This window comes from Caretta caretta, chromosome 3 (genome assembly GCF_965140235.1).
Source record: "Caretta caretta isolate rCarCar2 chromosome 3, rCarCar1.hap1, whole genome shotgun sequence".
NCBI classification, from domain to species: domain Eukaryota; kingdom Metazoa; phylum Chordata; order Testudines; family Cheloniidae; genus Caretta; species Caretta caretta.
The window spans coordinates 187,288,170-187,302,464 of NC_134208.1; the positions used below are offsets into that span (position 1 = coordinate 187,288,170).

Below are 14,295 nucleotides of genomic sequence, written 5' to 3' on the forward strand. Positions count from 1 at the left end.
TCTGGCAAGGAATTCCAGAGGTTGACAGTGCATTGTGTGAAAAAATACTACTTTCTTGTGTTTTATACCTGCTACCTACTAATTTCATTTGGTGGCCCCTTTTTCTTGTATTATGAGAAGGAGTAAATAACACTTCCTTATTTACTTTCTCTATACCACTCATGATTTTATAGACCTCTATCATATCCCCCCTTATTCGCCTCTTTTCCAAGCTGAAAAGTCCCAGTCTTATTAATCTCTTCTCATACAGAGCCGTTCTATACCCCTAACAATTTTTGTTGCCTTTTCTGAACCTTTTCCAATTCCAATATATCTTTTTTGAGATGGGGTGACAACATCCGCACGCAGTATTCAAGGTACTATGGATTTATATAGAGGCAATATGATATTTTCTGTCTTATTATCTATCCCTTTCTTGATGATTCCCAACAGTCTGTTCGCTTTTTTGACTGCCGCTGCACACTGAGTGCACATAGTGGCAGGCAAAGCTACAGGCCCAGCAGTATTTATAATTTGCAGACGGCACAAAAGGATAGCAGAAGGCAAAAACCAAAATACACATGACTTAAGTTACACAAGACATACACTATCTCAAGCCTTTAAGAGAGAACACTACTGTGGATGACTTTGAAAAACAACACAACACATAGCCCCATATTGGGCTCTTTTAAATCAGGCTATTCAAACTCAGACAGCCGGCTCCACCTCCACCCTGATGGCAGCTTTCCCCCCCTTTTCCTCACAGAAATTATGCAGGACACAAAAGACAGCTATAATCACTGGGATATTTTTCTCACGGAGATTCAATCTAGTGAGTAAACCCTGACAGCGTCCCTTCAACCTACCAAAAGCACATTCAGCTGTCATTCTGCATTCAGGATCAGAACAGGCACTTCCAAATTGCCAATGATAAGCTGCTGGTCAGGAAATAATGTCTCTGCTTGCAGCTTCTTGAACAGTCCTGCGTTCTTAAAGAAGAGAGCATCACACACCTTCTCTGACCAGTCACACTGATATCAGTGAAGTATCCACCGGGATCCACCACTGGTTGCAGAACCATAGAAAAGTAGCCCTTTCTGTTGATGTACTCTGTGGCAAGGTGGGCTGGTGCCATCTATTGCTTACAGCACTTTGGGAACTACACTGCTATAAATCTATCCACTATTTCCTGCACCTTGCTCAAAGTCTCAGTCCTGAGTAGCAGGAGACAATTAATGGCCCTACACAATTGCATGACAAGGTCCCCCACTGTAGATTTTCCAACTGCAAAATAATTTCCCATTGACCGGTAGCAATCTTGCATTACAAGCTTCCAGAGTGCAATTAACATTCGCTTCTCCACTGTCAATGTAGCTCTCATTCTGGTGCTCATGTGCTGGAGGGCTGGGGTGAGCCTGACACACAGATTCAGGAAAGTGGCCTTTTAACATCCAAAAGTTCTAAAGCCACTGCTCATTGTCCCAACCCCACACTGTAAGGCGAGCCAACAAGTCAGTGCTTGTTTCTCAGCCCCAGAAACATTCCACCTGCAACTGCTCCGTGAACACTACAAGCAATCTGGAATTTTTTTTCCCCTGTTATGTACCCAAGCAAACTGTCCTCAAAGATATCACAATGAGATGTCTTTCTCATTGTGATCCTGCATATTGCAGTACTTCTTGAAGGTCTGCATATTCAGGAGAATCATGTGTCTTGTATTTGAAATGTTAATGAGAACAGTACTGAGCTCTATGGGCTCCATGCTTCTGTCAGATGGCAAAGAACAAAAAGTGTCAGAAGGGACAGTGCGATTTTTAAATAGCAATGCAAAAGTTACGAGATGTGGAAGGTAAAACTGCATTCTGGTAACTTGGCCGCCAGCTCCCAGCAATCCCTGGGCAAATCGTTACTATCTCATAAAACATGTCCCAAAATGGATTGCAGCGGATGGTCCACCCATGGGCTACCACACTTTATATTGACACAAGCACTCCTGATGAGCAGACGCATTTTCTAGTGCAAGCAGCCAAGTATTCACCTGTCCCAGCAATATATAACCTTCAGTGGCTGAACACCAATGTAACTTGAGTTAACTAAAGTTTATAGTGTAGACATGGCTGCAGACTATCGACCAGGTTTTGTTTGTCAAAAAGTAGTTTATTTTTCCTCTAGAGTTAAAGTAGCCTTGTCATCTGTGCTGCACGTAGCTCAATGGGTTTATTGTGTATGACTAGTAGTAGGGTTCTAAGTGCTACAATAATACAAATACAAATAAATAATAAAAAATTAGAGTTTTCAGACATACAGGATCAGATGCCTAAAATGTTAGGCACTTTTTGTATCTATGTTATTTATTTGAAGTAGAGTTATGGTCACAAAAGTGACTACGTAAAAAAAAAAAAAAAAAACCTCACCAGATCCATACTCAAAAGATCTGGTCCATGCTGATATTTAGTTTTATACCTGCTTACGTTAACATAAATATGTTTTTTCTCTTATTAACCCAGAAAAGCCAATCCAGCTATAGAAGGAGTTGGGTTCTTTTTGGCTCATGGATCATCAATTGTTAACTGTGCTCCAAATGAAAATTCTTTATTGGTGGTTGTGTTCAAGCCAGAAAGAACTTAAAATTGACCCCACACATTGAGTTTGCAGGGCTAGCAATTAAAAAAATAAGAAGTGAGCAAATCTGGAATGCTACAATGCCATTTTTGCAGTGTCATTTTTCAGAATGTAACCACACTTTGAGGAGTTAAATGATCTACAATAAACTAACATTTCATATTAAATAAAAGCACATCAGTCCTAGCCATTCAAATGATCTAATTATTAACCTTCACAGCTGGGTGAAAAATTGGATTCAGGTCAGATTGCAAACCATCAGCTTCACTGGACACCTAGTGGAGTGCTGATTAAACCTCTGATGTTGAGACACAATTCAGTGCCTCAAACAAAATCAATATATTCACATTAGTAATCAGACTACTTCCTTGGCCAACTGTTAAAAGAAAAATGTAAAACGGAACTTCAGTGTCCATCAAACATAGACTGTACTAGAAACCGTGGGCACATTTAGACTGAGGTTATATTTCCTAAAGGAAGTAAATGAAAAGTTAAAACATTTCTCTGCTCAGATTCTGTTTAGGGTTGATGTGAGATCATTAGCATATGTTACTCCAATAATATTACCCATTGAGTGTGAGCTCACTGGTTACCTGTGCTGGTAATTCGTAGTGACAAAACCAGTGACGTGAAAGGGTATCTCACTGGAAATACTATAATAGTGAGACAAGTGGACAAGCAAAAGATTGGTAGGGAAAAAATTATATTTCAAGCTTATACTGTGAGGAACAAAAAACTACAAATATAACTGGGTCAATATTCTTTTAATATTTACTAAGAATAAAAAATAGCAAAATAATTGTGGCTGTACATTCACACTCAGATGTTCACATTTCTCCTCCCCAAATACAAGTGTTTATTTTGTACTAAGAGATAAATATTTCCCTGTATGTTACGCCACACTTTTTTTTTTTTTTAAATTCCGGGAGCTTCCGAGCCTACTTGCCACTAACGGAAGGCTTGGTTTTCTACTGTTGGACAAAGTTTCAGACCAGCATGGGAATGGGTGTCTTCTTAACTGATTTTGGAAGCCTCCACACATGGTGTTGGTTAATTCTTATAACCTTTTAAAAATGTCCCTTTGAGTTTAAGAGAATCTGATGAAATCATCTTGATTGAACATTAAGAATATTAAAATTCCTCCACCGAATTAATACAAGATTTTTGAAAAGTATACCAGACACAATGGTTTAACTCAGAGCTGGAAAACAAATGTATTACAATCTCAATACTCCTATTCTTATATTTGTTTATTTTGGGAGGGTTCATCAGCATTTAATTCTAAATTATCAGGTCTTAGATTCTCTTTGTGTTTTCCCACTCCTTTCCACTATCCATTTTAGTATTATAAAATTTCTAGTGTTCTATACAAATGTGGTGCTCTCACTTTAAATTATTGTGAATTACAATACTTGTAACTGAAATGATGAACCATGAAAATGAGGTTAAATGTTACCCATGCTAACGTAGTGAATTCTACATATCTTGCAGATTGCTTAAATTTTTTTCCTTATATCCTTCATTATAGGTTGTGTCCTGCAGTTGGGCTTTGACTAACAGAGGTACATTGTGCTAATTTAAGTGCTAAACTAAAAGTGGAACATCCCAAAAATCAAAAGTTGTGGAATTAGTTTTGCCTTATGTAAAGGACTATCAGTGAAAGAGAGCTTCTCACCTTTTACCATTTACGTTGGAATGCTATCAGATATTCCTGAAACATTAACTCTGAAAATGTCTGTTTTAAGGAGCTACAGAGGTCTGCTCTCCAACCTATGCAACTGGAGGGTTTTAGATTCTCTCTATGCTTACTCTGAATAGTAGCATAAGATACTGATGGAATTTTTGCCAAATTTTCTAACAGCATCTTAAAATTATGAGACTTTACATCACCTCTTAGCTTTGATAGTTTGTTTCTCTACATATTTATTTGATTCACTGTCAGTCTATAGGTTCTAGCACAGTATGCTTTTATTAAAGTTGGATTATTTGGTTACCATGTTATCTTCCAAAGAAAATGCAAGATACCATTCTTTTCCAGGGACCAACTGACAAAATAGGAGTTAAATCAAAAAGGTTGCACATTCACAAATGTTTGTTAGAAATGCACTAAATTAAGTTTATTTTTGCATTCCTCTAAATCAGCACATAGCTCCACCAATCTAGAGAATAAGACTGTTCTAAACCAGTGACAATATCTTAAGTGATTACTACTAAAACTATTGATTTGCCAATGACATGGCATGCTTTTGCCTCCATTTTATAAACAGTCAGGTTTTGCTTCTGTAGAAAAAACGCACATAATATTCTTCTGAAAAATCTTAAATTAAGACTACAGTCAAATGCACGTTAGGGAGACACTATGAAAACATTTTTGTGTAAGGGTGACAACTTCAGGCATTCCACTGTGTGGGTCAGAACTTCCAAGAGAGCAGCAAACTTTACATTTCTTTGAACAGGGTTTGTATCTGCTCTTTGGCATTATGAGTAAGACTTCTTAAAAATAAACATAGTTCTTTTCTGATAGCTCATATACGGTAGCCAACCCAAAGTCCAGAATTGTTAGTTTTTCCTTGGCAATTTTATATAATTTGTAACAATACTACAATGAAACTAAGCTTTTTGTGACACAGAATGAAATAGCCAAGGAGATAGGGATGAAAATTTCAATAGTAACCAGCATCAAACAGTATTTATACACAATTAAAATGTTATCTGTACAATATACAAACTTGTCATTCACAATATGTTTTCAATCGTTAAAAAGTTCAGAACTAATATGTCCATAACAGTTCTTATGATCTTACTAGTCAACAGGATGAGCTAGATGACTCCGGAATTGCAGCTCCCATTACAATACTGTTTTTGTCACTTAGAGTTTTAACCACAGTTGTGGCTGGTGACTGAAGTACTTTACGTGAAAGCCTCATTCGGCCATCAGTCGGATCACGACCGAAGTATTTCACCTAAGAAGAAATGAGATTGCTTTCAGACTGTGACAAGGTTACATTAAGTTTCAGTGTAAGAATTAACCATATCAAACTGAAGAAACAAAATTTAAGGTGAATGCTAGAACATAAGTCTTCATAGTTTAATAAAGTTGGGCACCACTAAATCTATTTTGCACAATCAATTCCTTCTCCTACTGAAGTCAATGGCTAAAACCCCATTTACTCCAAGGGAGCAGGATCAGGCTTTTAACCAGGGCACAAAGCTATCAAGTATAATGGACTGAAGTGTTGTTTTTGTTTTTTTTTTTAGCAGATGTAGCCGTATTCCTCCTATGCAAACACAAAACAAGGACGATATGCAAACTATTATACCTTCAGATAATGAACCAAAATCTACAACGATTTTTTTCAACACTTTCAAGGTTTAAATAAATACCTGAATTTCTTGGCCAACATCTAATCCCAGGGCACTAGGATGTTTAATCTAGAACACAATATTTACATAATTAAACAAAATGTTCTTAAATTCAGAAAGTTATAGAAAGAGTTAGTTAGCTTTACTAAGAGTAATGGGTACATAAAAGCTTTTTGTAAAGGCTTCTATTTTACTTAGAATATAGCATTGCGACTTAACAGGAATTAAATGGGGTCACGTTTTCCAACTACAATGGAGGATTTAAAAGGTTCAGGATACCCTGGCAGAATCACGTTTGTTTTACAATATGCTATGGTGAAAAGCAAAAGTTAAATGCCAAACATTCAGGATCTCCAAGGGCAATACACTTGTCTCAGTAACAGCTGATCTCAACAGAGCTGTACTTCAGTATACAGGGTAAAAACTTGGTCCTAAATACTGAACTACCCAGTCTAAGAGAGGTATTCAGCACATACATAAAACTGGACACCATTAAATTAGGCTTGAATAAAGACTGGGAGTGGATGTGTCATTACACAAAGTAAAACTATTTCCATGCAGTCAGTTCATAGAAGGTTCAGAAAATAAGGAAACAGTTTTTCATGGTAGCCAATGCAGGAGACAAGATTTTCAGCAGTATATCACGCATAGGACCTGGGACTGATCGTTATCTGCCAGCTTCTAACCTGAGGTACCCAAGATTTATTAGTTAGGAAGAGAATAACTTTGCTGCTATGCCCCAATGTAAACCACATGCAATTAAATGAAATAAAATCAGAATGTACAGTTTATCAAACTATACTGATTTTTAATATTGTTAATTTTATATTATATAATCCTTTAAAATTTTACTTACTACGTCCGTTTTTGTTAAACCCGCTTTTCCCTCATACACAAAACCTACAGGTCGAGACCAGCATGAAGGACAAGGAAGGAGATTTACTATCCAGGGGCAATGCCAGCCTCCCCCACCCACACATACTCATTCATAGGTAAAAGTCAGATTGCTGGGATTCTTACTCAGGTGATGTCCCTGGACCTTGGCTGTGCCTCTGTCTTTCTGATGAGCTTCCAGCTAGTAAAAGTCTGAAATTTGAAGCCCTTACCCTCTTCCTCTCCACATACATTTCCTTACATCTGATTGCTGTTAGGAAAGGCAATATAATCTCCCTTTAACCCTACAGACCGGCGCTGCAACGAGGATAGATTGCTACACTACCCCCTCTCCCAGCTTATTTGAACAACTTAATTAAAAAAAAAAAAAAATAGGAGGAAATCTTGATTGGAAACCCAGAACTTTGCCTCACTGTTTTCCTATTAACTTGAACAACTTTTATTACCTTTCTTTGATCAAGTTGTGAATTATGAAGTAGCACTGGAGACATATTCGGATACAGTTTTACCATCACTCCAATATCTCTGCATCATAAAAGATTTTGGTTATTTCAAAATAATTTGTCTAGACAGCTGTACATTTATTCTGGCTCATGGTTCCAATGGAAACATAAATTGAATTTCCTGAGTAAGATTTTATTGGTCCTTTTATTTTGTTGTTTACCTACCAGAACAGAGGAGGTGCACACATTTATTTGAACTGTCTGTCCTGAAATGCAAGCTTCATTTTCAATAACAAATGACTAGTACATATTTTTCTAGGTTTATCTTTTAAATCAATATATACCATTGTAGTAAAGGAAAGGCAAACTACCACTCCATCTGAGTGCCAAGTGTTAGAGGCCTTAAAAATACGTAAGACAGATACAGCAAAGTGTACAGAAAAGCTCTGTTGAGAAAAGGAGAAGAGGATAATTTTTTCAATAGAAAAATTCTAGGAGAGGAGCTGACAGCAATGTCACCAGCAGCACAATGATTTTCTACGTAAGTCTTGGAGGGTAATACATCTGTCCTGCAGTGCTTTTACAACTTACTTAAAATAAATAAATAAATAAATAAAAAACTTTGTCAGAAAAGAAATATATATTATCAAACAGTATCTAGTTTTATAAGGGTTCCCACTTATAAAAGGGTCTGCTCCTCTGCATTCTTAATACTGCCTAACAATCTTCTACAATGGGTCTACATAGATGAACCGGCACTAAGTTACTCTACATTCAGGTCTGCCCGGCTTGCCTGCTCCTTGGGAAGAGAATCCCCTTCTGATGAGGTTCAATAAGGATAAGTGCAGGGTCCTGCACTTAGGATGGAAGAATCCAATGCACCGCTACAGACTAGGGACCGAATGGCTAGGCAGCAGTTCTGCGGAAAAGGACCTAAGGGTGACAGTGGACGAGAAGCTGGATATGAGTCAGCAGTGTGCCCTTGTTGCCAAGAAGGCCAATGGCATTTTGGGATGTATAAGTAGGGGCATAGCGAGCAGATCGAGGGACGTGATCGTTCCCCTCTATTCGACATTGGTGAGGCCTCATCTGGAGTACTGTGTCCAGTTTTGGGCCCCACACTTCAAGAAGGATGTGGATAAATTGGAGAGAGTCCAGCAAAGGGCATCAAAAATGATTAGGGGTCTGGAACACATCAGTTATGAGGAGAGGCTGAGGGAGCTGGGATTGTTTAGCCTGCAGAAGAGAAGAATGAGGGGGGATTTGATAGCTGCTTTCAACTACCTGAAAGGGGGTTCCAAAGAGGATGGCTCTAGACTGTTCTCAATGGTAGCAGATGACAGAACAAGGAGTAATGGTCTCAAGTTGCAGTGGGGGAGGTTTAGATTGGATATTAGGAAAAACTTTTTCACTAAGAGGGTGGTGAAACACTGGAATGCGTTACCTAGGGAGGTGGTAGAATCTCCTTCCTTAGAGGTTTTTAAGGTCAGGCTTGACAAAGCCCTGGCTGGGATGATTTAACTGGGAATTGGTCCTGCTTCGAGCAGGGGGTTGGACTAGATGACCTTCTGGGGTCCCTTCCAACCCTGATATTCTATGATTCTATGATGGTATCACAAGATGATGTATGCAAGGTAGGACTTCAAATTTCCTTCCCTAAAGAATTAGTAGACAGCTCAAACTCTTCCCAAACAATAATCCTTCCATGACCCCTGAGTTCTCAAGGCCAATGCCTCACTGAACCTTTCAGTTTCATATAGCTGTAAGATAACCCCAGAATCTGGATTTCTGGGGTCTAAAGGGATAGAAATATGTAATGAGTTAAATTAAGTCTCTCTAATTATATTGTAAGTGACCACTTAAAAAAAAATCCCTGGTATCAATTAGACTTCCTGAAATAGTGAAATGTATATACATATGTATGAGTTCATCTCAACTTCAGAAGTCAAGTATATCTTACCTAATTTCAGTTATTGTGGCTGTATAAACAGCTCCAAATTCCAAATGATGCTCCTGCTGCAGGAAAAAAAAAAAGGTGTAAGACAAAGGTTCATAAAATAAAGAAATAAAAAGCAAATAATGAAAGTCTGTCCTTACATCATCTTTGCAGATTTCGTTAATAAACTCTCGTGCTTCATGCATAGCATTAGGCGTTGGGGCAAACACAGAAAACATCTCTTCATCCAGCTGACTCACTGTTACCCCTTAAAAATAAAAATGCACATGGAATTAAACACTGATGACAAACATGAAATTAGAATTTCCGCTACAGCTAACCCAATAAGGAGCAAATTCATATCACTGCAGACCCATATTAAGACTTATGTGGAGCATGTGATCTTGTGTGGGCCTGGTGTTTTATAGTGAATTTTACCTGAAAGCTTCATTTACACCAAAACTGTAAATCATGTCAATGTACCGTCATCAGACTATTAACACCCTAATAATACAATCATAGAATATCAGGGTTGGAAGGGACTTCAGGAGGTCATCTAGTCCAACCCCCTGCTCAAAGCAGGACCAATCCCCAATTAAATCATCCCAGCCAGGGCTTTGTCAAGCCTGACCTTAAAAACTTCTAAGGAAGGAGATTCCACCACCTCCCTAGGTAACGCATTCCAGTGTTTCACCACCCTCCTAGTGAAAAAGTTTTTCCTAATAGCCAACCTAAACCTCCCCCACTGCAACTTGAGACCATTACTCCTTGTCCTGTCCTCTTCTACCACTGAGAATAGTCTAGAACCTTCCTCTCTGGAACCACCTCTCAGGTAGTTGAAAGCAGCTACCAAATCCCCTCTCATTCTTCTCTTCTGCAGACTAAACAATCCCAGTTCCCTCAGCCTCTCCTCATAACTGATGTGTTCCAGACCCCTAATCATTTTTGTTGCCCTTCGCTGGACTCTCTCCAATTTCTCCACATCCTTCTTGTAGTGTGGGGCCCAAAACTGGACACAGTACTCCAGATGAGGCCTCACCAATGTCGAATAGAGGGGAACGATCACGTCCCTCGATCTGCTCGCTATGCCCCTACTTATACATCCCAAAATGCCATTGGCCTTCTTGGCAACAAGGGCACACTGCTGACTCATATCCAGCTTCTCGTCCACTGTCACCCCTAGGTCCTTTTCCGCAGAACTGCTGCCTAGCCATTCGGTCCCTAGTCTGTAGCTGTGCATTGGGTTCTTCCGTCCTAAGTGCAGGACCCTGCACTTATCCTTATTGAACCTCATCAGATTTCTTTTGGCCCAATCCTCCAATTTGTCTAGGTCCCTCTGTATCCTATCCCTGCCCTCCAGCATATCAACCACTCCTCCCAGTTTAGTATCATCCGCAAATTTGCTGAGAGTGCAATCCACACCATCCTCCAGATCATTTATGAAGATATTGAACAAAACCGGCCCCAGGACCGACCCCTGGGGCATTCCACTTGACACCGGCTGCCAACTAGACATGGAGCCATTGATCACTAACCGCTGAGCCCGACAATCTAGCCAACTTTCTGCCCACCTTATAGTGCATTCATCCAGCCCGTACTTCTTTAACTTGCTGACAAGAATACTGTGGGAGACCGTGTCAAAAGCTTACAAAAGCTGAGTGTAATCAGGGCTTACACTCATTTGTTTATATTTTGGATTAGACAACATTGTGTAGAACTGCTCTGTTGAAGCAACAGATTTCCAGGAAGGCTGTAGTCACAGTAACTGGGTGGCTCAAAGTGTTATGCTGTGGTCATAGAATCCAAGCTGTACCCAGGCACTGTGAGTCTGAGCCCAAGATACATGCTATCCTGCAACACAATCTAAATTCTGTCCTGTTTCAGCAACACCCAGTATGCCAACACCATACATAGTACCACTCTGCCCTTACAGATGTTACAGAACATTTTAGGAACAGAGCATGTGACCACTGAAGGACATAGTAACAAATTCTCTTTGCTACAGCAAAATTTGGGCTTAGGTCAGGTGTAGCAAACAGGAGCTGCTTACACATAAAACACTGAGGCCTGTTCTACACTAGAGTTAGGTAGATATAAGGAAGCTTATGTCGACCTAACTGTGCCAGTGTCTACCTGACAGCCTTGCTCCAGGTGATGTTAGAGCCCTACTACACTGACATAAGTCCACCTCCACAAGAAGCGTAGAGCTTATGTCAGTGTAGGAAGTGGAGCTGAGAGCCCAGGCAGCAACCAGTCTCCCTGCACCTAGCTCTGCGCAGAGTTGGGAGCCTGGACTCTCAGCCCCCCACACTGCCTCCATTTAAGTTGGTGAAAACACTCCTGGCAAGCACACCACTGATATAAGGAGGGTAGTGTGGACATGAAAAACCGCAATTACTGCAGTGGCTGTAAAGTTGAACTGAATATAGGTTGACTTAATTTTGTAGTCAATACATGCCCTGAGCCTACTAAACACACCCCACCCCAACCTGCTAAATTTTATCTTCCCTTCAACTTTGCCCCAAAGATTTCTTCTGTGACACTACCTTCAATTATCCCCCAGTGAGCCCGGGAGTCCATTGGCATGAATGCTGCTGGACTGCTGACAATCGCCATAGCAAAATGACACCCTCCTGCACCTCTGTAGCACAACATACAAATCTCAGAACTGAAATAAGGCACACTTGATCCTTCAAAGTACACATGCACCTCTCTTCTCACAGTCAGAGTTCTGCCACGTTGCTCCAACTCATCCCTCCACCATTCAATTCAGTTATACAACAGTGAAGGCAGTTGGAACGTGCACAAATGCTGAAATTCAAATCTTGGAAGCATAACACTATAGAACATTCTCTTAGAACTTCATCATGTGTACTTATTATGACAAAACAATCCACATCCCACTCCACTTACTGAACCATTCCCAGAGACTATTGCCAACTCCAGGGGCAGAGTTAAGGTTGCCTTGTGGGGGAGAAGCGTACCTTCATTACATTTCCTGGTTTTCTGAGGTCTACCTTTAGCCACTCCTAGATATCACAAGGGCACAAGACATCACTGGGCAATATTAACTTTGCATTAACAAAGTCTTTAGGCATTTAATAATCTAGTGTACTACTACTGTCAATAAAATGAAATCCCATGGAGTAAGGGTTTCCCATAAACTGAAGACAGCCAATATCACATCTATATAATTTCAATTAAAAAAAAAAAAAACCACATTCTCTTACCAGTTTCAGCTTGAAGTTTTTTTAAGTTATAGCCACCTGGGCCAACAAACCTCACTCTTTTTGATAGGGGTACCTGAACAGTTTCTGAAAGATAGCATGTAAGTCACAGTCTGAAATGCAGAGTTTATAAATTCTTGTGGTATTTCTAAAATCAAGTGATATTTTAATTTTAGTCGCCTGCTTTGTAAATATTTGCTAAATATGCTAATGAAATATGTTTCTCTCTCAATGACTGAATGAAGTTTAATTACAAAGAATATCAGAACCTGTATCAGTATAAGTTTTTGATCAGGAATTCTAGCAGATATAAAAACACACAAAAGGTTAAAGCCAGCACTCATAAACATGTGCATAACTTACAGATTTAATGAGAGTGGAACAAACAGATAGAACTGGGAGTTTAAAGTTAGAATGATGCAATATTTTCCCACCCTTAAAACATTTGAAATCCTTAAATTTAACCAAGTTTCACAAATCTTGGTGGGAGAGAGGGAAACATTGAGCCAACAAAAACAGAACCACCTACACTCATAACTGAAGACCATTATAACAAAATATTTTAAACAGAAGCTTATTTCAAATATCTCATCTTACAAGTTAGCAATACACAATTATGTACATGAAATATTACCTACAACTGGTCCATTTTCTTTTCTGTTTGGTCTGGGTTTCGCAATTGTTTTGTTCATAATTTGCAAGATTTCTCTCTTTGCAACTGTGGAATAAAAAGACAGTACTATGTTTAAAGTGAAAATAAACTTACATTATGTTTGCTTTTAAATTTGAGAGGTAGATACAAGAAGGCTGTCTAACCTAATGTGAGCATCTAGCATGACAAATATAGTATTTGCCACTGATGTGACATAAATTATAGAGATAGTATAGACTCCATAATGACCTCTTATTCTAGACAGATTTTTCTGTAGTCTCTCTTCTTTATAAGAGCCCTGCACCTTCAGCACAATTTATTGCTACACTCAGCCTCAAATCTGAAGTGTCCAAAATAGCACAGTGTGCTAAAAATTATATAAAGATCCTCAGGTCAAAGGAACTAGAGACCTTCAAAAGATTATAGAAGCTCTAGTGTACCCCAAAAATAATGTTCTTGTTTGATTCTCTTCATGTTGTTTGTGTAACACTTCCCCCGCCATTTTTTCTTTGTATTATCTGTTAATAAAATGTTTCGATGACATTTTTAAAATGTACTTTTTTGTTTAATTCAAGCTACTAGTCAGGAAGGATAAGATACTCTATTTGGGAGAGGCAGTACCATGCTTTTAACCTTTCATGAGCTACATAAAGATGCTCTAAAAAATTCTTTTCACAGAAAGCAATTTAATAAAGATGTTCTCTCAGCATTTGTCACACCTTTAGGCCAAAGCAAACACTTCTGTTTTGACAATATACTTTCCAAAAAACTATCCATCCAAAGTGGAGTAGTGAAGGTTTCCACAAGGAGGTTGGGAGAGTCCTGGCTACATGCTTTAGGAAGAAGGAAGGCTGGGTGGCACAGTTCACAGGCCATGTGTAACAGTTAACATGATTTAGTCACTTCCCGCAAAGTGTTTGGTTAAGCTTTAAAAGCAGATTCTCAAAACCTTGAGTTAGCAGTTTCAGTTAGTATCCTTGTAAAGGGGCATGTCTTCTGATGCCCAGAAGCCTCTCAGGCTCTCCACTGAATGGATCTCTGTTATTTATATTCCCAGTGCCAACAGTCTTGTGCAGCCAAGTATTTAGAGTGATTCTTTGCCCTCTCTCATACGACCAGAGAAGTCCAAACACATGTGATGGCCCCTAGGATCAGGGCAGTGTGGCCTAACCCTGTCTG

The 14,295-nt window shown here is 39.2% G+C and overlaps 1 protein-coding gene across 4 annotated transcripts in view; it reads right to left on the reverse strand.

The window, feature by feature from the left end:
- Nucleotides 1-14,295, reverse strand: part of PNPT1 (polyribonucleotide nucleotidyltransferase 1) — a 76,902-nt gene that overhangs the window by 28,264 nt on the left and 34,343 nt on the right. For 2 of the 4 annotated variants that reach the window (XR_007355630.2, XM_048842837.2), the window contains exons 22-28: nt 13,099-13,182; nt 12,468-12,551; nt 9,399-9,505; nt 9,262-9,317; nt 7,305-7,383; nt 5,986-6,033; nt 5,406-5,564 (exon numbers count right to left, since the gene is read on the reverse strand). Coding sequence is in view for 3 of the 4 variants with exons in the window: in XM_048842837.2 (XP_048698794.1) it covers nt 5,409-5,564; nt 5,986-6,033; nt 7,305-7,383; nt 9,262-9,317; nt 9,399-9,505; nt 12,468-12,551; nt 13,099-13,182 (614 nt within the window). In the remaining variant the exon portion in view is untranslated. Of the gene's footprint in view, nt 1-3,346; nt 5,565-5,985; nt 6,034-7,304; nt 7,384-9,261; nt 9,318-9,398; nt 9,506-12,467; nt 12,552-13,098; nt 13,183-14,295 lie in introns of those variants that run through there. The other 2 variants (XM_075127193.1, XM_075127194.1) reach the window with 2 other exon arrangements.